Genomic DNA, 26,511 nt, shown 5'->3' with positions numbered 1-26,511 from the left:
AAATATCATTCGGTTTGTTACTACGTTTGGTAGAAATTCCAATGCTCTTAAGGGTAATTATTAATAGGCATTGGAATATTCTCATGGCCAACAAATATTTGAGAACAATATTGGATCAGAAATGCCACTTCTCTTATAGGAGAGGGAGAACTCTTGGTTCTCTCTTTTCACATTTCAAACATAAAGAAAGTGGGGGAGCAATACACCATCAAATGACAATATCAGGGGACATATTAATAGGCACTTTTCCGTGTGGTCATTGTGGCTCATGCAAACAAGTTATTAAGACCAAGGAATTTACTAGTCGTAATACCAGCAAAGTGTATCAATGCAGAATATTTGGCAACTGCAGCAGCAGTTGGCTGATTTATTTGGCAACTTGTCGGTGTTTAGCTTTTTATGTAGGTCAAACCTCTAGACCCTTGAGAACAAGGATCAATGAGCATAGATCAGATATTAAAATCAAGAAAGACACCAATGCCCTGTACAGACATACTCTCAAACATCCTGAAGCACAATTTTCTTTTGTAATCATTGACAGAATTTTGGGTGACCGCAGCAATCCACAGGGATGGCATAAAATTCTTACTCATAAGGAACAACATTGGATCATTACATTGGGGGGCGCTATTTCCCCCTGGACTCAATGACCACTTGTAACCATTGGGATAGAGGTGGGTATAGTTCATGTTTCAGGTTTATGTTAAATGATTTATCAACATATTTTCATCACGAATTATTATGATTATTGGTTTATAGTAATCTATATGCCTCTATCTTTTTCTACAGTTTTTCATATGTTTCATATAGAATTCCATGAAGGGCAGTTACAGGTATATCAACATACCTTCTTTGATTATAGCTGAACCAAGCTTTATGGAATTTTGGACCAAGCATTGATTCCCCAATCCGGCTACATCATCATGTATTAACCACACATTTTTTGGTTGAAACACCTAGTGCACTTTGTTCATGTTCTTGATGTGACCCCATGGTTATGATTATACTAACCATATTATGTGTTTTCTCACACTAGTTACATTCATGATACTCAATATAATATGTTGGGGGCATTTTATAATATTTTTTCTAAATATTTTTTTCATTATTACATGAAATCTATACAAATGTTATATTTGTTATATAATGTTAAGCCATGTTTTCATGCTTAATTATGCAGTATAGCTATGTATATTTTTTAGCATCAGGCCATGATTGCATTTACTATTGGCCATTACAGCAGTGTACATATATTTTTTGTGCTCTTCCTCTTTAAGCATATATTGGTTGCATTTTCCACTTGTCTCCGAGGTGGGGTGTGTCTATAAATGAATGGTGTTTTGTGTAAAATGTTTATACACTGAAGAAGGCATTTGTTGTCAAAACCGGTCTGTCTTACTAATAAAGGGCTGTTTTCAGCCAGTTATATGCAACAGAACTAGTATTTTTATTTTTATTTTGTGATTTCTGGATCTCATACTGCTGGTTCTGTCAGAAAGCCAGTAGCAGCATATGCTCTGTCAGACAAAGACACTTTACTGTTCACATTACAATGGATGAACTGATGTTTAGATTCATCAGTGTGACAATGGTGCTCATATGTAGGACAGCAAATAATGCGCTGGACAGATCCAAATATGACTTGTTCACTATCACCTGCTTGCATTATACTTTCAAAAAAGTTACAAAGTTAAGAAGGCATGACCTACTTCTGACAAACACAAACTGATGTATGTCTGTTGCTAAAAGGTTACAACGTCTTTATTTATGAACCCGGGAAAGATATGCAGCATGCTTGGTAAGACTAATGGGTCTATAATTACCAGGGTCAGTGGTGGACATATTTTATGTAGGATTATGATGTCTAATCTCCAAGCATCAGAGACGCAACCCATTACAAGAGTCAAGTTAAAGAATTTTAACAAAGGTTGTGATAGGTCATACTTGCCACTAATGAAGTTTCCAGTACATTTTCAGGACTCATAGAACTGATGTGGCATTCTTTGTTTTAGAAAGGGCTGTTAGGACTTGTTACATAGTGATCTTAAGTGGGTCATGGACTGACGAACTGGGGTAAATACAACAGGGGTGAGGTGAAGTTTGCACTAAATTTGTTTGCTAAGATATCAGCTATGTATTTGTGATGGAATGGGTGGCATACATATGAATCAAATTGGAGGAATGATGGGCACGAGGTTGTTTCTTAGCTTTATAATATAGTTAAAGAGAATGTATAATCATTTTTGGTGTCATTGGCCATTCTACTTCATAAATAACTGTGTTTTCTGACCACTGCCTTAAGTTCTTTGCTAGCATGTTTGAATGTCCTCTTAAGGTGGGAGTATTTTACCACTTGTAATAGCTTAGCACTATCTTCCTTTTGTTGCAGAGTTTATTAATGTGAGTTCTACCATAACAGTTTGTCTTTACATTTTCCCCAAGTATTTTTATGGGTAGGTACTGCTTTCTTAAACAAGTATTTAGGTAAGAGAAGAATTCAGAAGTAGAGATGTTGGCTGTATTTATATGGGCAGTCTAGGTATGAATTTATAGAGGAAATTATTTAGGTCATTAAATAGCAGCAGAAGATATGCTTTTGAGACATAGCTGAATAATAATTTATTTGTTTGTGGTATTCCTCCAGTGTTAACATGAGAACATGTCTGGTAGTTACCGAAGAGGAACTGGACAATGAGCTGTTTGCAAACTGCTTCCTACGATATAGGACACAGGGACTGATTCCATCTACTTCAGTTTGCCTGTTGTGTAAGTTTGAGCAAGTAATTTAACCAGGCAGTACTTTGTGCCATTTCTGAAGATGGACACTCGTGTCCATTTGGCTTACACTTAACAAATGTATAAAAACAAATAAAAGAAATCACCAATTTATATTCTAATTTGACAATGTTGGATGTTACTTACAAGTACACTTTTAGTAAGAATAAGATATGGGATATTTTATCCCATAATAGGAATAATTGACATTTGTTCTAGGTAGTTTACATTTACATACACACTTAAGCATTGAGCATGCTACCAATATGCAATAGAAGTGAGACAGTTTATTGCAGGTTAATTGAAGTCAGCTTAAATAAATGTATTAGTGTCTATATATACCCAATAAAGCATTAAGGTAGATATTGTGATCTCTGAGGGATATGGAGGTCAATCTTTAGTTGGTTATGAAGCAGTCATTATTGTTCCTGTGGTGAAGCAGATTTCCAAAATTTCAAAATTATGGTCACAAGAAATCTGCTTTGACATGGGAGGGTCCATGTCAAAGAATAGCACTCCCTTACTGTTGTCTGTAGGTCTGAAAGCATTATAGGTGCTAAACTCAGGAAAACAAGGGTGTGTGTTCATTGCATTAAAGCCAAGCCTCTGTTACTACATCCATATGTACGTGTTCAAGCTGGAGGAGGGTCTCATTATCAGGTATCTTTTTATTCGGACTCCTGGCATTGAGTATTGCCATTTGAATGTGTGCCAATTTGGAATATTTTAGGTGGCAATGCTGAGTAGGCAGATTTGGCCAAAAACAAAGGCACTATAAAGACAGCAGATGATTTAGCCAGAATGTGAAGAGAGGTGCACACCATCCTTTGCAAAGCAGGATGGTCTGTTACCCATTTCGCTCCAAGAAGACACATATTGGATCCCTCATAAGATAACATCAGCTACTATGCCAATTACTGAAGACAGTTATCCTTTCCTTGACTTTTGGCATCATTCTAGATGATGACAATATAACACTATAAACAGTGTCTTTTCTGCTTCCGACACATACACAGCAATGTCAAGCCTATGCTTCTGCATTTCCCCATTGGTTGGAGTTCTTAAGGTTATTCACCCCCATACAGGTCTCCATCAGGTCCTCAATCTCCTGGTTCCAAGCTCCAAAAAGGCAGCTACCCTCCTATTGTTCAGTCTCGTGAAGGCAACATCAATATGTACCACAACAGAGTCACCAACACCAAACCATTTCCTAGAATGGATTTATATGTTGTATGGCTTAAGATTTTGGGGCAAGCACCACTGTGACTCACTGAAATGTTTGTAGTAGCTGGTGATATATATGTTGATAAAGTAGAAGTGTGGCCTTTTGACTGAAATTTTGTAGATCTAATTCTAGGAAGCTTGGCTAGTGACTTCTTCACCATCTTGGCATACAGTGCATATAAAAATAATACACACCCCTGTTAAAATGCCAAATTTTTGTGATATAAAAAAATGAGACCACAATAAATCATTTCAAAACTTTTCCCACCTTTAGTTGCACCTATAACATGTACAATTCAATTGAAAAAAAATCAAATCTGTTAGAGGAAAAAATATAAAAAATAAAAAATATACAATATGCTGGTTGCATAAGTGTGCACACCATTAAACTAATACTTTGTTTTATGTGCACACCCTTAAACTAATACTTTGTTGAAGCACCTTTTGATTTAATTACAGTATTCAGTCTTCTTGGTAAGAGTCTATCAGCATGGCACATCTTGACTTGACAATATTTGCCCACTCTTCCTTGCAAAAGCGCTCCAAATCTGTCAGATTGTGAGGGCATCTCTTATGCACAGCCCTCTTCAGGTCACTTTACAGATTTTCTATTGGATTTACATATGGGCTCTGGCTGGGCCATTCCAAAACTTTCATTTTCTTCTGATGGAGCCATTCTTTTGCTGATTTGGATGTATGCTTGGGGTCACTGTCTTGTTGAACAGACGCCTGAAGGTTCTGGGCCAAAGGTGACTGGTATTTGGAAGTGTTCATAATTCACTCCACCTTGACTAAAGCCCCAGTTCCAGCTGAAGAAAAGCAACCCCAAAACATAATACTGCCACCACCATGCTTCACTGTGGGGATGGTGTTCTTTTGGTGATGTGTTGTTTTTGCATCAAACGTACCTTTTGGAATTGTGTCCAAAAAGTTCAACCTTGGTCTCATCAGACCATAATACATTTTCCCACATGCTTTTGGGAGACTTGATGAACTGTTTTTCAAATTTTAGCCAGGCCTGTATGTTTTTCTGTGTCTTGCAATTCTACCCCATAGTCCAGACATATGGAGAATACGGGAGATTGTTGTCGTATGTAGTACACAACCAGTACTTGCCAGAAATTCCTGTAGCTCCTTCAGTGTTGCTGTAGGTCTCTTGCCAGCCTCCGTGACCAGTTTTGGTCTTATCTTTTCATCAATGTTGGAGGGACGTCCAGTTCTTTGCAACATCACTGTTGTCCCATATTTTCTCCATTTTTTGATGACTGTCTTCACTGTGCTCCATGGTATATCCAATGCTGTGGAAATCTTTTTGTACCCTTCTCCTGACTGATACCTTTCATCAATGAAATCCATTTGATGCTTTGTAAGCTGTCTGTGAACCATGGCTTTTGCTTTAGCAGGCAACTGAGTAACTGTCAGGAAAATCCTACTAGGACAGTTGAACTTTGTTTGGGGTTAATCAGAGTCTCTATAATCGATGGCAGGTGTGTACCCAAGAAGAATGAATGCTGTAATTAAATCAGAAGGTGTTTAAACAAAGTATTAGTTGAAGGGTGTGCACACACAACAAAGTATTAGTTTAAGGGTGTGCACACTTATGCAACCAGCGTATTGTACATTTTTTATTTTTTGTATTTTCCCCTAACAGATGTTTGTTTTTCAGTTGAATTGTACAGATTATAGGTCACATTAAAGGTGGGAAAAAGTTTTGAAAGGATTTATTGTGGTCTCATTTTTTTATATCACAAAAACCTGGCATTTTAACAGGGGTGTGTACACTTTTTATATCCACTGTACATACGTATGTATTGTGCTAGTGCTTTGTGATGTTGTGGTGTGCATCTGTCTTAATGAATTCACAAGACAGTGATAAGGAGGCCTACAGGTTCATTAAGTACTTCCACCTATCACAAACAGTCATGTTATGGAGACAGTTATATGTTTTCAGCAAGCATGATACCGTCTGTACATTATTGCATGACACCATGTCCTATCAGTCTGGCTACAAGAGCAGTAAAACCTGACTGCAGTTCAATATTGATCAAAGTCAGAGTGTGCTTAGTGACGTATGAACGTAACATGGTTTTAATTAGCATTCTCCTACATACTGCCTACTAATTTCCATCTTGCTTCAGTTTTGTATTTTGTTCCTCTGGTCACATTGAGATGTTCTTATATCAGTACAGTCCATCTTCACATGCCGGCACATTTATGCACGTGCTGTTCTGCAACTACAGTGGTAACATTGTACCTCAATAAATGACAGAAACAGATGTATATTTGTGCGCAGTGCATGTATGTGCGTGTGCGTGTGTGTGTGTGTGTGTGTGTGTGTGTGTGTGTGTGTGTGTGTGTGTGTGTGTGTGTGTGTGTGTGTGTGTGTGTGTGTGTGAGAAACACATGACGTTATATCATACTACTGTTGGAATCACTGGTGGTACTTCCATAGCAGCACAGAGGACTCTGTTCTGCTGTAACACTTCTCTAACTGCTGTGTTACACAGTATAGCTGCTTTTGAATCACAGTAATGCTTGCATTTGTTCTTTGTCTCCAATTTTGAAAAGAACTATTCTCTAGCTGCCTTCTTGGTGTTCAGTAATATGTTTCTGCAGCAATAATGGAAATTTCTCTCTGAATCTTATTTTGACATTTTTTTTTCTGCATTTACAGCATGCTAATACATGAATATTATGGACAATGTCTCTGAATCTAATACTAAGAAACTGGTATTTGAAAAAGACATGTTTATGTCTGGTGGAATAAAATTTAATTGCACCTTTAAGAAAATATAAAATAAAGCACATGTCTGTGTGTATGTACACTCACAAACACACACACACACACACACACACACATATATATATATATATATATATATATATATATATATATATATATACAGACATGCATGTATGTTTGTATGTTAGTCAGTGTGCATTACTGAGACTACAAAATGCATAATAAGTATAAAACATGCACAAAAGCAAAAAACACAGCATCAATGGGAAAACTCAAGAAGAGCAAACCCAAACATAAAACTACTGTTCAATCTCAGCCTTACTACAGGATATGTAAACAGTGGTCCCTCTCCACGAAACTATAGCCCCATAAGCCTGACTAGCTTGGTCTGCAAAGCTATGGAAAAGATCATCATAGACCTCATAAATAAAGATATTGGGGACCTACAGACACTGGATCCTACCCAGTTCGGCTTTGTTAAGGGCAGATCCTGCTAAACCTGGTTGATTTCTTTGAAACAGTCACCAAGGCCATTGATGAGGGAAGGTGGTCCACACAGCCTACCTCCCACTTGGGCATTATAGATAAGCTCACCAGCTTAAATATAAACCCCTATGTCACTAGATGGGTTGCAAACTGGCTCAAGGACAGAACCCACATGGTTAGAATTGCTGGAGCCATGTCAGACTCCAAACCAGTTACAAGTGGCATCCCTCAAGGCTCAATCCTGGGACCTCTCTTGTTGGAGGTACAGGCCAACGAAGGACTGTGGCTGACCAGACTGCAAACTGGGCACCAAGCATCCTTCCAAAGGGCCTCACAGAAACAGACAACTGGTGCCAGAGCCATGGCCTCAAGCTAAACGCCAAAAAGTGTATAGTCATCCCCTTACCACATAGGTGGTAATCCATTAAGTACCGAAGAAGTAATTAGGGACCTGGGGACATAAGTTGATAGCAATCTCTCATTTGACAACCAAGTGGTTAGAAAAACATTTCATATAGCCCACCTAATCATGAAGGGATTCACATCTGGATCAGGGGAGGTCATCTATTTACTCATCCCTCATCAGGCCCATAATTGAGTACAATGCCCCTTTTGGGATGTACCTTACCAGACACCTGCAGCAACTGGAAAGACCCCAAAAGTACCTCACCAAGAGGATCAAAGGGCTCAAACAGATGCCATATGCTGCTTGGTTAAAGAAACTCCAGCTCTACTCAGTGGCATACTGCCTGTTCAGGGGTGATCTGTGCCTGACGTATAAAGCCATGTTCAACCCAGAATTAATGGACATGCTGCACCTCAGAAAATCCAAATCCCATCGAGCTCTGGCCTAGAGACTTGAACCTCAGCACTGAAATAAATAGGACATGCTGGAGGGACAGATTCATAACCCAGAGGCTCCCTTCACTCTGGAATAAAATCCCAGTCCAGGTTAGGCAGAGTCCCTCACTGACTCTCTTCAAGAGGAATCTTGATGAGTGGATGGGAGATCGTAGGTTTAACCCGGGTATCACTTCTGTGTCACTGTTAGACAGAGGCACAGTATACTAACCTCGAAAAAGGGCATAGCAAAATTAATTTAAAATGGGTGGCCAAACACATTCTGGCTAGGCTTATAAATGCCCTAGGGCAGATAGCCTAGTATGAACCTATGAACCTATGAACCTATGAACATGCAAAGGATCCAATTCAATGTACAACAAAAATGAGTCAATGAAAACAAATAAGTGACCATTTTCTAGGTGCAATGATGTCCTCTAGAGTATTCATTATATGTAAGTAATGGGCCTTGTAAAAGCACAGGAATCCTCCACCTGTGCTATTAGATCTTTCAGTATCCTTGGCTTGTCTATTATTTCTTTATCAGCATCTGGGGTATTATACCTTTCTTACTTGTGTTTTTTTACTTAAGAACAAATGAGATTAAATCCACATATCTCATACAGGAAAAAATGTATTGATCTCAGAAATTTTCACTTAAGGAAAAATATTCAGAGCAAACAAATGGCCCTACAAGTTGAAAATACTTATCAGTGAGACTTAATTGAGTGTTTGCAGCTTAGTCGCAGTATTTTTATGCCCTCCCCTGCTGAGTAATAAACCACTGCCATAGCCACTATTACCTGTGCAGTCCCCTTTATGGGTTGAGAGCAAGACTATGTCATGTCCGTCATCCAGGTAACAATCAGAGGTATTTTTCTGTTATGACCACTGGTTCCTACTGCACATATTCATTGATATCTAAGAGACTGGGTGCAGTGGGCTGTCATGAGAGCTATCAACCAATGCTTAAAGTCATCTAAGCCTCAAATGCAAAATCTCCACTGGGGATTCCAGTTTGGAATATGCACCCCTGGCATGTGGGACCATCCCCTTTTCCCTGAAACAGGTGGACAGGAAGTACCTCATCACTCTTTTTTTCTCTGTCTCACCCTCAATATTATATCCCCCAGTGCACAAGCCAGTAATTCCTTACGTTGCCTTGGGTATAGTCAGAGATTAATCCCTTTATGCCACAGGGCTGTACTTTGGCTTCAATAACTAAAGCTAAATGCTGTAGGGCTATAGGTGAATATTTAGTTTAAGGCTGCACCTTTTAAAGCCTGGCTGGGAAGTTCCTTTGTAACAATGGAAGCATTATTTTCTTTCTTTTTTTTTTTTTTTTTTTTTTTTGTTGGTTTAGCAGAAATTGCTTTATATTGTTGTCTAACAAAGTAGAATAAATTCCTTTGGCATATTAATGCTGCACAGACTGCTTTAAGTAGCACATTCGGATGGGTGTCCCTTTTCTTTACAATAGTTTATAGGTAGGATGGCACTAACACATACTGAACCCCTAAAACTATGATATATTAGCTGTCAAAAAAGATGTAAATCCTCTGTATAGATAAAGTAGAGATGACCTATATACAAGAAATTGTTTTAGATATTGAATAACGTGATGAGGTGCTTAAATGGATTTCTTCTGGCTCTTTTCTGCCATTCATTTAATAGCTATATAATGAGATACATTACTTTGTCTTCCCAGCTAGTTAAATACCAGCTTTAATAACCGCACCTGCTTTTCTGCACAGAACAGGAGTAGAAAAAGAAGTTCACATTAGAATTAAGTGCACCAGTGCTCCAATCTTATTCTCTGTAGAAGTTCAGACACCTCCAAATCTATTGACATTGTCAGTAACCTGATAGGGTGCCACACTGATGCAGTGGTTAGCACTGTCACTTCACAGTGACAGGTTCTCTGGTTCAATTCTCGGTTGGGGTGCCTTCTGGGTAAATTCTGCATGTCCTTCCTGTATTCGCATGGGTTTCCTCCGGGTGCTCTGGTTTCCTCTCACATTCCATAGACATATGTCTGGAGTGTTTCTACCCTGGCCTCTGCTGAAAATGAGCTCTGTCCCAGTTGGGCTTTGCTAGTAAACAAATGTTAAATAAATCAACCTCTTTTGAGATCGCAAGACATAAACCTGCATAAATACGTTGCCATTGTCGTATATTTCATCAAAGTGAAATAATGAATTCAGACTTCTTGCATGAAGATATCTTTTCACTAAAGGATAGAAAATATAGTTTTTCTCTCTCTGTACATTTGGATCAAAGCATTACTTTACTATATTATAGTATCTGCTGCATGTGAGAATGTGTATATAAGCATTTCTTAGTACTTCAGCACCACTGCAATAGGGGGGATTTGCTTTCCCTTACATGTATCAGCCTTGTGAGATGGCCATAGAGATTGCAGTAGTCCAGAATCACAGCACTGCCCCCCCCCCCAAAAAAAAACGTGCACACACACACACACACCATGGTGGGGGGTGATATATTACTCTGCAAGGTAAAACAATATGGTTTACTTCAGTCTGAATGTTGCTTTCTGTTGAGAAACCAGCTTTCGCAAGGTGAGTATCATATAGGTGATATGTGATGAATCTTTCTTTCATAAAATAACCTGTAGCCATATTATATTGTTTTATGAAACAGATAATGTCAAAATTAATTTCAATTTCTTTTTTATTCTAGAGCTTTAAATTAGTTTTATTTATTCAAACATTTATTTCCATTCTAATGTAAATGTTGCAGACCATATTGATTTTTAGTATTGTTAAAACATTTTTGTCCTGTTAGCCATCCTATATATTTTAGAGCTTCTATTACCTAAAGTGGTGATCACACTTTTTTATTTAAAATTGAATTTACTGATGGCAAAGGAAATGAACAAAAGGGGAATGTAGATGTATATCACTAACCTGGACTTGTTCACAAATGATTTTACAAATAGCATCGGTATTTATTTATCTACTTTACAGCTACCAAGGATGACAAAATGCTCTATGATGCATTGGAAGGAATTAACAGTGCTTCAAAAGACAATGACTCACTGCTGCACCCTGGCAATTTGACAAGCACTTCAGATGATGCCAGCCGGTTAGACCCAGTGGGAGAGGTAAGTGCACAAAAAAAAAACCCAGCAAAAACAATCTAGTGATAAAAATCGTTAAATGCCGATGTATTACTTGTGTCTAAAGGCTACATCAAGAGAATACTGGAGCATTATTGAGCTGTTTCTGAACTAGTGGCAACTCAGACATCACACATAGAGGAAGACATAGTGTGGATTTCATCTTTCCTCTCCTATATAGCTCTCATATTGCTCTAAAACCCTTAGGATGGGTACTTAAAATAAAATATAAATTATGTTGTAGCTGCCTAAGCAGTCCGAACATACATATGTGTACAGAAGAAGAATTGTATTTGTGTTATTTATATAATTGTGCCAGACCAGACTCCTACCATCAAGGCTGATGCATATCGGTCAGAACATGCAAACTCACATATAAAATATAATTTGATCAGATTTTTCAGGTAATAACAGCAGTTATACTAGAAGTACAAACCTGAGCTTTGATAGGATTCATAGCTTAGATTACAATAAAATCTTTATGGGCATATTGCTATAAGAAAACTTGGAAGCAAAACACAAGTTATTTTCTCTACAGTCTTGCGTAATAAAACAGTATTGCAATGTCCATAAGTGTTACACATAAATAATTTAATTTATAATATTGTAATTATATATTTCTGTATATATTGTCTGACTTCCAAATGCAATTGCACACATCTGCAATACTATTAAAGGTTATCAGCCGCTAAACATTCAAAATAGTACTGGCCTTTAAAAGTCGTATAAAAAGGATCAAAAACAGCACAGCTTATTTGTTTCAGAGTAAAATGTCTTCTTATACTAGACCCATACATTTCATACAAGGAATCTTTTTTCCATGCTTAATTCAGTTATGTAATACTACAGCCACCCGTAAGCAGTTCTGTCTTTATGTTAGTACATCTAAGAGGAACAATGCTAAATCTGAAGGCAGAAATGATAGTGCTGTGTGTAAGTCGTAGCACTTAAGTGTTCACAATGACCTTGAGAATAGTATTGACTAATGAAGTTCAGAAGTAAAGTATCTACAATTCAGTACAGAAATTGCAAAATAAATACTTAGAATGAAAAAAAATTTTGCTTGGAGCTGAAAGACTATAGTGGTTAGCACTACAATTACAGATGAAGGAATATCTCTGCCGAGAATATGGAATAAACATGCCAAATATTATTAAATTCAATCGCCTTGATTTCTACAGCACCATGACTGTCCATAATACTGTTGTAGTAAATATTTCTATACTAGTTATATCTCCAGGGGCATGAATTCGATCATTAAATATGATGCACAATGACTCTGTCAAAAGAAAGAAAGAAATAGCAAATCAGTTCATGAGCAAAGGTCGTGTTTTAATGCTGTCAGTTTGCCTTGCTTGACAAACAGGCAACACTTCATCACATTCAGGGCAACACAACTTCAATATATTGCAAAACAAGTGTATCAACTGCTGTACCTCTGGCAACATAGAAAGTCAACAACTATGCAAAAGATGTTAGAGCAGTTGAGATTACAAGCTCCAGCATCTTACGCTATAAATCTATGAATTATGTATGCTTGGAAACCTTGGAGATGAAAATGCAAATATATAAGCACAGTTAGTTTTTTTTTTCTTGCGGAGGATAGTTGCTTTACAACAAACATTTGTTCACAATGAATTAAGTACATGGCAAATTTTACTTTGCTGTAACTAAGATATTTTATAAGGTAGTGTAGTTACAGGTTAACTGCTTTACCCACTCCATCCCTGTGAGTGTTGTAAACAACTCATGGTAGCATTTCTGACATTTCAAAGAAAGACTGTGCGTTGTTTCAAACACTAATGGCACAAAAACTGATAACCAAAATGGAATCCAGTGAGACTGTGTGTTACATTGGATTGAAGCTGTAATATCATTTTCCACCTATAGAACATTAGTATCTGTGTTCTAGCATAATGAAAACTGTGCCTGAAAATTTTAGGTCGGTCTTTTTTTTTTTTTTTTTTAATAGTAGTCATCTGACACCTTAGTAAATAGATTCCCCTGGATCCACTATAAATAATTTTGTATTATTTAACAGACCTCAATTATGTGAAATTAAAAGGTCCAAAATGCTGAAGGATCATGAGATTAAAAGAGTAACACAATAACAAAAATAGCAGGGTTTTTTTGGAGGAAGACAGGCTCCTACCGAGCAACCCCTAAAATGTGGGCAAATCCCACATCCTTGAACTTTATATATACTGTCTGTGAGGATAAACAAACTTGGAAAAAATGTGAAAAAGTAGAAAAAAAAACATAAAATGTTCCTTCCTCTTCTCCTCTGGTTTCAGCAGCCCACAAGAAAGGATGCAATATGTGACCTGGCCAGTGCCAATCTTTTGAACTGTTTCACAATTTCATGCTTCAGCATTTCAACACCCAACAAAGTAGGATGCAGTAAGCGTATGTTTCCCTATTTCTTTACATTTGAATGTTGCTTGTGGCCAGAACACTAATGTCATCTTCTTTGTCACTAATGTATAGTAATATATTTATCTAATCATTTGAAAAGTTACTGGTTCATGACATTTCCAAGATACATATAAATTATTTTGGAGGTTGAAAATTCATCCTAATAATAAAAATAAGTTTATCACTACATATTATTTGACTGTGCTAGACTACAGAATCATTACTTGTGTAGTCATATACTACTACAGTATAGATGTACGTTGCTTCACTCTCCCCAGCATAAGCTACATTTAACAGTGGGATGTTCTGATATATATGAAACTTGCACTCTTATTTTTATCATACTAATAGGCATTATTTGAACTACTAGGTGAATGGCTCACAACTGCTAAAACTTGTATCCTCTTAATTTAGGTACAACCAGCTAAAGCAGGAACTAACAATACTGCTGTTTGTTGTACTTGTATAGACATCTGTACTGTACCCCCAGTCTTAGCTTTACTGGCCTTCTTTTATGCTATACAGTAATTAATATATCCCTCAGAAAGCTCTAATGTGTACACCCCCCCCACACACACACACACACGTTCTCATAAGATATGCACGTGCATGCGAATATGCATACAATCATTCGTGTATAATATACACCAGTTGTATAGTTAGTCATGTTCTACCACCAAAATATAGTGGCAGATGAATAACTCTATTGGTTGCCTCCAAGAGTAATAAATTAACATTTACAAATAGTAAACAGCTGCTAAAAGTAGTTTAACAAATGGCAAATACAACTTGACAGTGTGTATAGCATCCATTTTCTCAAGTCCTACCACAAAGTATTTGGTGACCCACATTACTGTCATGGTTCCCTTTAAAACTACCAGGATGTCTTTATTAAAAAAATATATATAGCCTATGCATTTAAATTTGAACTCTGAAGAGCACAGTCCTGCATAGTAAACTATTTTATGTTTTGTATATACTGAACAAAAACAAAAGAATTTTACTTGATGTCTGGGAAAGACATTTTTTTGTTTAGTCCTTGCATCAACATTCTGGGGCCTTCCTTCATATCCTTTTGCCTCATCTCTGTTGCTCCCTCTTCTATCCTTACTCCTCTCTCTTAAGCTGCATTTAACTGAATGCTGCATCATTTTCAATGATCTGACAGCTCTCTTAAAATTGTTTTAAAGATTTTCCTGACTTGCATCAGCAGGAATGAGTTTTGTACTAAAAGTCTCCATTGTATACCATGCCCTTATTTGTGTATGTAATGATTCACTGTTTTTTTTTTTTCTTTGCTCTGTTTTTCCCCACTGCCTGTCAGTTATCAGCCCCTTCAGTGAATCTATCCATTTAGAGGAAGTCATCATTGAGACAGTCATCAGAGGCGGTTCAAGATTTTACTTTTTTAGGCCCTAATCCCCTGACCTACTCAATAAAGTACTAGGGATAGAAGATGCAATTGATCAACTATGCAGGTGGTCCCCTCACTTCTTCAAGGGGTATTTCTTTAAACAGCCTTGTCCCACCCCAAGGCACAAGCAGTGGTCTCCCTGACTTCCACCAGGAAAATCACACTGCCCATTGTGGTCTCCAGTGTGTATCAACCTTCCCATTCCCTGGGAGACGTGAGTGTGCACACAACCCTTCAGCGTGACCCCCTTTTGTGTCCTCCAGTGCCAGGGTTACTAATCTAACCCCAGCTGCCTAGGTTTTAGTCAGGACTCCATTCATCTGTACCATGAAGCCAGGTACATATATACTGAATTGATAAGAAAAAAATATGTGCTGATAATTAGAAAATTATAGTATCTCTCTCTAAAATATTCATAAATTGTAGCATTTAAGTTCTGTCTTCATGGTTGTTAGCTTCAGACATTTATCTATAACACTGTAATTGAAATGCTTATATTTTATGACATTCCCAGTATGTACACCAAAAATACTGAAGCATCTATATAATTCAACAGCAGAAATACTTCCAAAGTTTAAGTAGTATTTACCTTTTTTTGAGAAGTTTAGAAGCATTAATTGTTTTGGAGAAATAAATTGTCATTGCATACTTTGTAGTTACATCACTTTGCAAAGTTCATTAAATGTAATGATCTATTTATTTATTTAGATAGTTTGACTGGGCAGTAGTAGGCATTTTCAGTAGTGCTCTGGGGAGAAAAGTTATAGAATTAAAACATAATGTTTCATGCATTTCTCGAAGGTATGCAAGAACAGAGGCATGCATCAACATGAATAAAGTGCAATTTTGTTCTCTAACAAGTATATATGAATGACAATATATGAGAATTTAGGCATGCATTAACAGATACATTTCACAGTGAGCAAACTAAATGTCAGCTAATGTGGGTAGGTTGGCATGGTGTTATACGGACTCAAATAGAATACATTTTAACATGAGATTATATACTGGATTAAGGAGGTGAGACTCAACATTGCTTGAGGCTGGTTAAAGATAGAGAAAGGTGATAACAGCATAGAAAATAGAAAGAGATGCACAGAGGTAGAGAAAAGAAACCATTGCTATGCCATTGCACGGTACCTTGAGATGAAGGATCAACTTATTTTCATGACTGCTAGGATTGAAGCAGGTAGACTGAGAGAAGAGATATATTATCCAGTGGCTGTGCAGGAGCAGAACTAAGAGTTGATGTAGTGTTGTTTTGGAAGAGTTTTGAACTTCATGTTCCATATTTTGAAATGTGGATACAGTAAAGGAACCTACCAGTCTAGTTGCTGGTTTTAGGTAGGCTAAGAAGGGACTTGTCTGTGGATTGAAGAGGACTGCTTGGGAAGTAAGGTTGTAGAGATTTTATAGTGCTGAAATACTATAGGGTTTATAGATTCTTTTCATGTTGGATTATAGATAGGTAGTGTTTAAGTTCTAGCCAGTGAAGCTGTTTCAGGGCCTAGGAGTGGTGTGATTTTGCAGTGCAGTTTGCTGATAACTATGCAATTTTATTATAGCATTGCTCCATTTTAGTTAGGAGAGTAAGGTAGAGCTTAATTAATATGGGGTATTGTTTAGCAAAGAGGGTAAAAGAAATGCTGTTTTTTTGGGGGTATAGTTGGTTACTATCTAGTAGTCTCAGTTTTTGATTTTTTTTAATCGCTTGCTGTATGGGGATAACAAACTTTAGATGTTCATCAACAGTAATATCTATCCACTTTGTGTTACAGACATGTTCAAATGATGTGTTGTTAATAAAGGTGATTAAGACTTTTTTTGTTGTTGTTGTTTTATTGTTTTTTTGGTGGGGGGGTTGATGAGGGTATTAGGAGTGAAAACTAGTAGTTTCATTTTTTTAGTATTTTGCAGGAGGTGAGATTTGGAAAGCCAGGCTTTGACTGAGGAGAAAGCATTCTGATATTTTACTTGGAGTCCTGGTGGGTGTATTGCGGTACAGATGACTGGAGTGTCACCTATGTATTGTATGAATGAGTTGTCAATGACAGCTGTGTGTTAAGGAAAATATTGTAGAGAATTGGTCCTAGAATATATGCACGTGGAATACCAACTGAGAAAAGTAGATATGGGAAGTATACTTTCTGCCATTTTAATGCTGGAAGTCTATTTAAGAGGTAGCTGTGGAAACAGGTGAGGGTCAAATTACTGAGGCTCAGAGATGAAAAGTCTGATAAGGAGAGTTTTATGGCATACAGTGTTGAGCACCTTTGATATGCCCAGTGGTTGTGCTGTGGTGCGTGCAGAAGCTGTGTTGTGAGAGCGAGAAGAGATTGTTGTTAATCAGCTGCTGAAGGAATCAGTTCTGTATGCATTTTCAAAAAAATTTGACAGGGGAGATAGTATTGCTATTGGCAGGTAATACTGCTTCGAGTGAGTTTCTTTCCATAGGCAGAGGGATGACTTCAGATGATTTGCTGATGTTGGGAACATGATTTTCTTGAATTGACCTGTTTATAAGATTGAGATGGAATAAACTAGGAAGTCAGCAGCCATTCTAAAGTACTAAGCTGGGAGGTTGTCTACTGTGAGTGCGGTGGGTTTAAGGTTGAGCTGGGAAGTTGTCTACTATGAGTTGGTGGGTTTAAGCTTGGCAAGTCATTTTCTGATGGTGAACATGGAAACAGAGCTGATCTGGAATAAGGTAATGTGAGAACAATGTCGTGGGGAATGGAGAGGGGGCTGATCAGGTGGTTGTGGCTAAGGGAAGAGATAAAGTTGTTCTTTAACTGGTTTATATTTGACTCGCTGTTTTTCTAGCAGTGGGAAAAGGTTGAGATGGGCAGCCTGAATTAGTGGTTTATGTACTGTAGACTAGAATTGTTTTAAGTTATTTGTAAGGGTATCGTGGATGGAATTGTAGCATAACTTTTTTGTCAGTTCTAATTTTTTTGTTTTTTTTGCAAGGTGTAGTGTTGAAACTCTCTAAAATTATGCATATTTGGGTGGGATTTTGTTAAGCAGCTATGTTTTCCAGACTTTGTCTCAGTCTCATGAGTTGTTTGGTGGCTTTGGTTAGCCTATGTTTTTTATTTAATTTTGTCTTGATGGGGCTACTAGACTGAAAATATTGAGAAAGGTTGTAGTAAAGTATGCAATGGCATCATCTAGGGTAGAGTTTTTATAGAAGGCTAATTATAAAGTTAGAGTGTTGAGGAAAGTATCTTTGTTGAAGTTAGAGAGATTTTGAAGAGTATTGTATTGGTGAGACTTTGTGGGATAAGTGAGAAGCCTTTCTACGAAGGCTGATAGATGATCGCTCAAAGAGTTAGTGGGGTCTATATCATATGAGTGAATTGCACAAATTGCGAACGCTCATAATAGCAAATGTACTGGACCTCAAACTTCCCACATCCCCTGCTAAATATGTATTCCAACTCCAAGATCACATTACAGTGAGGAAAGGGCAAATATCCCATTCTTCACTTACCGTGATCTCAGAAAAAGCACTTCGAGGCTTAAGAAGTCAGTAAAGTTAATTGATAATATTGATAAGCCTTAACTATCTTCTTTGCATCAGTATGCCATATACATGCATACATTTACACATACACATATATGGGATTACTGCAGTTAAAGAACTAAACATTGACCGGATAAGGTCAAAAATGCGAACGTCAGCACACTACTACACATCTGTCAAGAAACAGTCTTGGTGCATGCAATATGTCAAATAAAAAAAACTAAAAAAAAAAAACCAACAGCCATCTCCCCAACATTTATTGTATATAGTAACTTCAAGACTGCACAAAATTGGAGAAAGGGCATATTCCCCAAACCTGACAATTATGTCATCTCACACACCTGTCGACCATCTTCGTCAAGAGTCTAACTCAAGAAATGCAGTCTTTATACAGAATAGGAGTTAAGTGCTTGATAAGAAAACTGCCTCCATATTCTAGATGTGCATATACAAGTAAGGCATTCATTTACTGATGAAGAAGGAGGCAGTAGTAAAGTAAGGCTAGCAGGGCTAATAACTGTTTATACTGGTTTATAGTGCACAACATTACGACATTCAATAGAATTAAATGTTAGGTTAAGGTAAAATATAATTTTGATAATTTCACAAATGTTAAGTGTTACTAACTGAATTTATAGAAAATAATGTAGTTTAAAGATCTTATATGGCTTTTTGTTTCATCTCTGACCCTTACTTAATTGACTGAAAGCAGACAAAAATGAACAAGAAATATAGAATGTTCATTTAAAAAGTAATATGAATGACACAAGACCAGTGTAAAATATGTATACATAGAGTGAACATTACAGGAATATTGCTTTAGTAAAATAACATTAATATTTCTGAAGAAATGTTTATTTATGCAAATTCTGTTATCCTCCATAAAAGCTTGAACATGACATTGTTATGCTGATAATCTTGTGTATAGCAACAACCTCAAACTCACTGCTATTTATATAGCAGCTGTATCTTAGTGACTAACAGCTTCGACACTCACATAGCAAATGAGTCATTTGTTGTAATGCTGCTATGTCACCAAAGTGCAGGTACCGACAAAGTTTTTAATTTCACATTGAGGTAATACCAACATTACAGATTAGTCAATTGCCAGATGCTTGTGTATATAATTTTATTTAAAAATAAAATGTTATGGGTACTGCTCAGTACATATTATTTTAAATGTTGCAAACTTTAGTATTAAAACGGGCTTAAGCAAACAAAACTGCACTGCTTTTATTGTTTTATTGACCATATTTTTCTGCTGTTATAAATTCAACAAACCTGTTCAGCTGAATTAGATGAGTTACTAAGGTAGACAACACAGTAATTCCAAATCAGTTTAACAATCCACATTACTTCACAAGCCATGGCATTAATACAAAAAATGGTTTGAATTTTTATATAATTGGCAGTGTTATTTTAAATCTGGAACAATCTCAAGACATTTATAAGAAAAAAATTCCTTACCACATAAATATGTTTTTGTGGATTTCATTAGAACCTAGCAAATATTACAAGTTTGTGATTATTTTTTTGACAAGATGAACCTGCTTGCCCTTAAATTTAGACTTTATGAATACCATGCTCTATGTATCGGCTATCACTTCACTTTAAAAGTGACAAATAGCTTATTTTATGCACAGCTAATAGGTATCACATATTGCAAGATGTAATTTTATTAAAGAGCAATGCTTTTAACTTGTAACATTATATAAATGTCAAATATTCTCAACATGGAGATGGAGTACTCTGCCAAGTAAAATTGTCTTTCACTATATATTTTAATACCTTTTGCATTTAAACTAAAATGAAGTAAAAATGATGGCCTCAATGATTCCGGTCATCACTAATTACAGTAGTACCTAGTAGCATATACCAAACAATGTTTTTTTTCCTTAAAAAACTTGCTGCAAAAAAATAAACACTTCAAACCCATGTGACATCATTTATTTTATGAACAAATAGGTATATAATAATTTGTATTTTTCATACATACAAAATTAATTGCTGTTTTGTAATGCATGTAGCAGTAATTATAACTGTACAGCATATGAAAAGATTCTTGTGTCTAAGTAAATAGACAGTGTATTAACTTTTGAAATCTATATTAATATAAAATAATCCAGTATAACACTTCAGAGTCTGCATTTATGTAATTACGCTATTGTATTTACACAAAGCAAATCTGTTAGCCATATACTGATCTTACCAGTTTCTTATGAAGGAGCTGTTCCACTACAGAAATATTCCATTATAATGAGTAACATTATTTGCAAAACCCACTAACTTCATTCTTCATTATAGTAAGCTGTCAGAGAGAAATAAGAATTCACAAAGTTTCTGTTTCCTTTTTTGTAAGCATAAGTTGCCCTTCCAATATCAGAAGTCAGATTTTACTCATATCTTTTTTATAAAAATGCAATGAAACTTGACTAACTGCTCAGCTTAACAGTCTCAACTGTCTTATTTAAAAAAAAATAGTCAGCTGTTTAAAAAAAAGTTATTTTTCTTGTCAATCAGCTGTTTAAATAATCACATAGTAACTGGGAACATTCTAATGACATCATCTACTGTTCAGCTGATTCTCCACAATACTTTAGAATCTCCTCTCAAACATGCGCAGTTAGAAATCTATCAAAACACTGCCAGAGTCTTTAAACATTCTCTTTAAAGAGAGAAATACTCAATATTTTAAAACTTAATTACATTTTCACAATTAGACATGCTGGCATACAATACAAGTTAATTTTCATAATTAGACACCCCTTTAGAAGAGCATGAAAACACTCTTGATTGGTGGCAGCATTACTGTATTATTTTGGGGAAGGGACACAGCTAGAAATCTGTGTCAGTCTTTCCCAAAAGTGTTTGGATGTGTGAGATTTAAAATTACTTTGAGTGTGAGTACATCAGAGGTCTTAAAATCGGACACATTGCTCTGAAGTATGTAATAAGGTGTTACATTAGGGGTGGACAGAAGCATACAGTCCAGTCCCAGATTATTAAACTTGTTCCTGTTGTGCTCTTAGGGCAAACGTGTGAAATATTGCTCCTGTTTAAGTGACAGTCTCACACTGGAGTCAGTAGTGAGGATTGAAGCTCCTTAGTTACTGACCAAGCATAGTAAGGGACATCACATTAATTGGTGGCAGTCCAGTGGGATATTAGCCAGCAGTCACATTTTATTGTTGGTAGTACGGTGGGATATTGGCCAGATGTCACATTTAGTGGTGCCAGCAGTGCAGGATTTTTTTATTGGATTCCAGTAGCCTGTGAGTAGGTGTCATTAAGGTGTGTACTCTTGATAGCCACAAGGTAAACAGTCAGAATTTCAGTCCACCACAATTTTATTTATTTATTTTTTCAGTTAGATAGTTAGGGATAGCAGGCAAGGATGTCAACAGAAGATTTTAAAAAGCTGACAAAGATCCAGTTGGCTAAGGAGTGTTAAGCCAAAGGATTGGTACATGCCAACCTGACCAAGGAAGCAATTATTTGCCTTGGTTGCAGCCACAGCTCTGATAAGCCATTCAGAAGATAGCCAGTTTGGTGCTAGTAATGTGCAGCTTGCTGAGACGGGGGAGTCCACTCCAGTCAGAAAGTTGGGAGGGACCCTGTTCCAAACACCTTTGGCTAGGGTTCATCTTGACCTGAAGGGTGGAAGAGGAAGACAGGAAGTAGGTGTGTTTGAGGATATTCCTGCAGCTATCCTGATAGGGAATGACTTTGATGATAAAATACTTTGTGTACATGCAGTGTCATGCAGTCAGGCTTGGAGAAAAGCAGGTAGGTCTAGTAGTCTGAGAGAAACCCAGAAAGATCTCATACCTGAAGCTGGGACATGGGTAGTGGCTGTTTCAGAGAAGGTGCCATCTGGTAACAATATGTCTGAATGTAAGCCACAGCTACTGGTGGGTACTGATGTTCCTTTGGACACTGTGACTGCGAGGATGTAGGGCAGTGATGATACTCAGCGTGACAGTGAGGTACAGCTGTTGGAAGTGACTAGGCTTTCTGCAGAAGGGGAGCTTGTGTTAGAATATTCCTGCAGATGTCCTGAGAGGGAATAACTGTGATGATACAGTGCCCTGTTGCATGCAGTGACATGCACTCAAGCAGAGATACAGACATGTAGGTCCAGTAGTCTGAGAAAGAACAAGACAGATCTCATACCTGAATCTGGGACTAGTATGGTGGCTATTTCAGAGAAGGAGCTATTCTGCAGCAGTAAGTCTGAAAGTGAGACACAGCTGATGGGAGGTACTGATGTTCCCTTGGACACGGTAACTGCAAGGATGAAGGGGAGTGATGATACTCAGAGTGACAGCTACAGCTGTTGGAAGATACTAGGCTTCCTGTGGAAGGTGAATGTGTGAGGGTCGCAAATGTGGAGTTCAGACAGGCTCAGTTTATGGACCCTACATTGCAAAGCTTGAGTGAGATGGTTAACGAAGCACCTGAGGCTCAAGGAAGAGGGGAGTCTGTATACAAAAATAATGGTTTGCTGTATAAAGAGTGGACTCCCAAAGGAGGGATGGAAGGTGAAGTAGTGTGGCAGTTGGTAGAACATAGAGCCTACCATCTGCCACTTCTAGCTAAAGTCCCTAATATTCCTTTTGCAGACGACATTGATGTAGAAAAGGTAGCAAATGCTTTACTCAAAAGTTTCAGCAGAGTAGGTTTTCCATGGGAAATACTGACTGACCAAGGTGCCAACTTCATGTCAGACCTGCTGCCTTCTCTGTGGAAGTGTTGTGGGGTGAAACATTTAAAGATCACTCCCTACTATCACGATACTAATGGGCTTGTGGAGAGGTTAAACTCTATATTAAAGACTATGCTATTGGCATATGTTGACTAACATGTGAGAGAGGTCTTGGATAGATTAAGTAGAACAGGATTAACTATTAAACCCAGTAAGTGTCAAGAGGGTATGGCAGAGGTCACTTACTTAGGATACAGAGTGCGAAGTGGTAAAATTAGGTAAGAACTGTCAAGGTGGAAGCTATTCAAGCATGTCCAGTTCCTGTTACTAAGAAACAAGTGAGAGCATTTTTAGGGGCAGTGGGGTGCTATAGCAAATCTGTGTCCAATTACAGTACCATAGCTGCAGCTTACTGACCTAACTAGGAAGAGTAAACCGGAAAATGTAGTGTGGACCACAGATTGTGAACAGGTATTTCAAAAACTAAAAGAGATTTTGGGAGGGCCCCCTGTGTTAGCCAACCCAGATTACAATAAATAATTTATTGTACAGGTAGATGCTTCAAATAATGGGGTGGGGGCTGTACTTAGCCAAATTTTCACAGAAAGAGAAGCTCACCCAGTGGTATATCTGAGCTGTAGACTCCAACCTAGAGAAGAGTGCTATGCAGTCCTGTCTTTATGGGAGAAAATTCACTGTATTCACAGATCATAACCCTTTAACATGACCTAATAAGGTCAGAAAGCAAAATGCCAAGTTACTGACGTAGAATCTAAAATGGCAAGCATATGATATGATCATACAGCATCACAGTTGGGTTAATAATGCCAATGCAGATGGATTGTCCAGGAGAGGAGTGAGATAATATTCCAAGGTAGACCACTTTTTTTTCAAGTGTTAGTTTTCAAGGGTCACTTGAAAATCGTGTTTGACTCATGGGGGGGGGGGTGTGAAGAAAATGAAAATACTGTTATCTGTGTTAGCATGTCTGGCAGGAGATTTGTATATATTCTCAGATTAACTTATATTGTATGCCAGCATGTCTAATTGTGAAAATGTAATTAAGTTTTAAAATGTTGAGTATTTCTCTCTTTAAAGAGAATGTTTAAAGACTCTGGCAGTGTTTTGATAGATTTCTAACTGTGCATGTTTGAGAGGGAGATTCTAAACTATTGTGAAGAATCAGCTGAACAGTAGATGATGTCATTAGAATGTTCCCAGTTACTATGTGATTATTTAAACAGCTGATTGACAAGAAAAATAACTTTTTTTAAACAGCTATTTTTTTTTAAAGACAGTTGAGACTGTTAAGCTGAGCAGTTAGTCAAGTTTCTCAAATGCTGAGCAGTTTGTGAAGAGTTACAGTGAGTTACAGTGCTGTGCAGTGATACCAGAAGAAAAGAGAACTCACCAAAAACTGTAAGCCTGCCTTTGCCTTGCTGTTATATTTTAGATTAGATCAGGGACAGTATTCCCCAGTTAGATTAGGCATGTTTAGTTATTCAAATAGAGTTTTTCTAGAATGATGGATTTCTATCCTACAGTTTAATTTTACATTTCTGGTGATTGAATTCTGGTCTTTATTGAAAGCTGCTGATTTACTTTCTTGTAATCATTTTTCCTGTTATTAAATGTTTTTCTGTACTTAACATTGTGTCTGGAAATTAATGTTTTTCTTTAGAGATTAGAGAGTGTTTATACCTGTGATACTCCCCAGGTCCCCTCAAAGGCCTAGCTATCATGTATTTTGATATTTAATTTTCATAATTGAACACCCCTTTAGAAGGGCATGAAGACACTCTGATTCTTGGCAGCATTACCATATTATTTTGGGGAAAGGGCACAGCTAGAGATCTGTGTCAGGCTTTCCCAGAAGTGTTTGGATGTGTAAAATTCAAAATTACTTTGAGTGTGAGTGTATCAGAGGTTTTAAACTGGGACACATTGCGCTGAAGTGTGTAATAAGGAGTTACATTAGAGGTGGACAGAAGTATACAGTCCAGTCCCAGATTATAGAGCATGTTGCTGTGGGGCTTTTAGGGGAAATTCTGAAATATAACTCTTGCTTAAGTGACAGTCTCACATTGAAGTCAGTAGTGAGGATCGAAGCTCCTTAGTTACTGACCCAGCATAGTAAGGGATGTCACATTAATTGGTGGCAGTCTGGTGAGATATTAGCCAAATGTCACATTTTATTGTTAGTAGGCTGTGGGATATTGGCCAGACATCACAGAGCAATCATCTATACAAACTAACATAATTATGCATGACTACATTTATATCAGCTTTAGTCCTTTTATGTTTCCTTTGACTTTAGAATCTGTATATTTTAGTAGTGCTGCTGATCATTCCATTTAAGGCCATCATCATTTGAACAGCTGTTTGGCAATTTCAGTCAAAATGATTGGATAATGTAAACCTCAACACATTTAATAATACTTAGCATTACGGATTTGTGCAGCCTTATCTATTCATATTGCAAACAGAAAAAGAAAACCAAACAGTCCATTTCTGAGTGCACTTTCTATCGACATGTATCTTGATTACATAAAATATAGGAGCATACAATTACATGACAGTATAATCTATCACTTCATACATATATACATACTGTCAAAAACATGATTATTCTCTGCATAAAACTAACTCCTGGCTTTAGTAGATCTTGATATAGATTCTCCCTCCAAATTAACAGTATACCAATAGTAAACACAAACTAGCTGACCCCATAAAATGTCATCCTAAAAACAAATGTATTAACAATATTCATAAACACCTCTATGAAGTATTTTTAATCCCACAATTTAAGGAGGAAAATTACTGCAGACTACATGAGTAATGCTTACATTGCCTACACTAGCCTCATATCATTGAAACTAATATTTGCTTATGTCTTTCCACAGTAGTGCCACTTTCTTAGCATTCTGTAACTCTTTAGCAGTATATGGGCACCCCATTTCCCTGACTAGTTGTACTATGCTATCTTCATGATGGAATACACAGTGGCGGCTGGTGACTTCAAATCAAAGGGGGGCTGCAGGAGACAGCTGAATGGGTGGAATCAATGGGAAGGGGTGCAGCCAACTAGAAAGGGGAGGAGCTGTACTCAAAACCACAAAAACTGGAACTTTAATTAAATATACTGCCCTGGGTGCCAACCCGTCATTGAGAGCCCAATCAAGACAAAACGAAGTGTAGAAGAAAAAAAAATATTAAATGCATTGACTACATGACAGCTTACTTA

At 37.2% G+C, this 26,511-nt stretch overlaps 1 protein-coding gene across 4 annotated transcripts in view; it reads left to right on the top strand.

Moving 5' to 3' along the window:
• The window catches only part of ANO4 (anoctamin 4), a 1,520,875-nt gene that overhangs the window by 230,089 nt on the left and 1,264,275 nt on the right, over positions 1 to 26,511 (top strand). For all 4 annotated transcript variants that reach the window (XM_044087781.1, XM_044087780.1, XM_044087779.1 and 1 more), the window contains one exon: positions 11,056 to 11,192. In XM_044087781.1, the coding sequence (XP_043943716.1) occupies positions 11,056 to 11,192 (137 nt within the window). The remainder of the gene's footprint in view (positions 1 to 11,055; positions 11,193 to 26,511) is intronic.

This window comes from Protopterus annectens, chromosome 11.part0, assembly GCF_019279795.1.
Source record: "Protopterus annectens isolate FY-2018-M chromosome 11.part0, PAN1.0, whole genome shotgun sequence".
NCBI classification, from domain to species: Eukaryota; Metazoa; Chordata; order Ceratodontiformes; family Protopteridae; genus Protopterus; species Protopterus annectens.
This window is presented reverse-complemented; position numbering and strand designations above follow the sequence as displayed.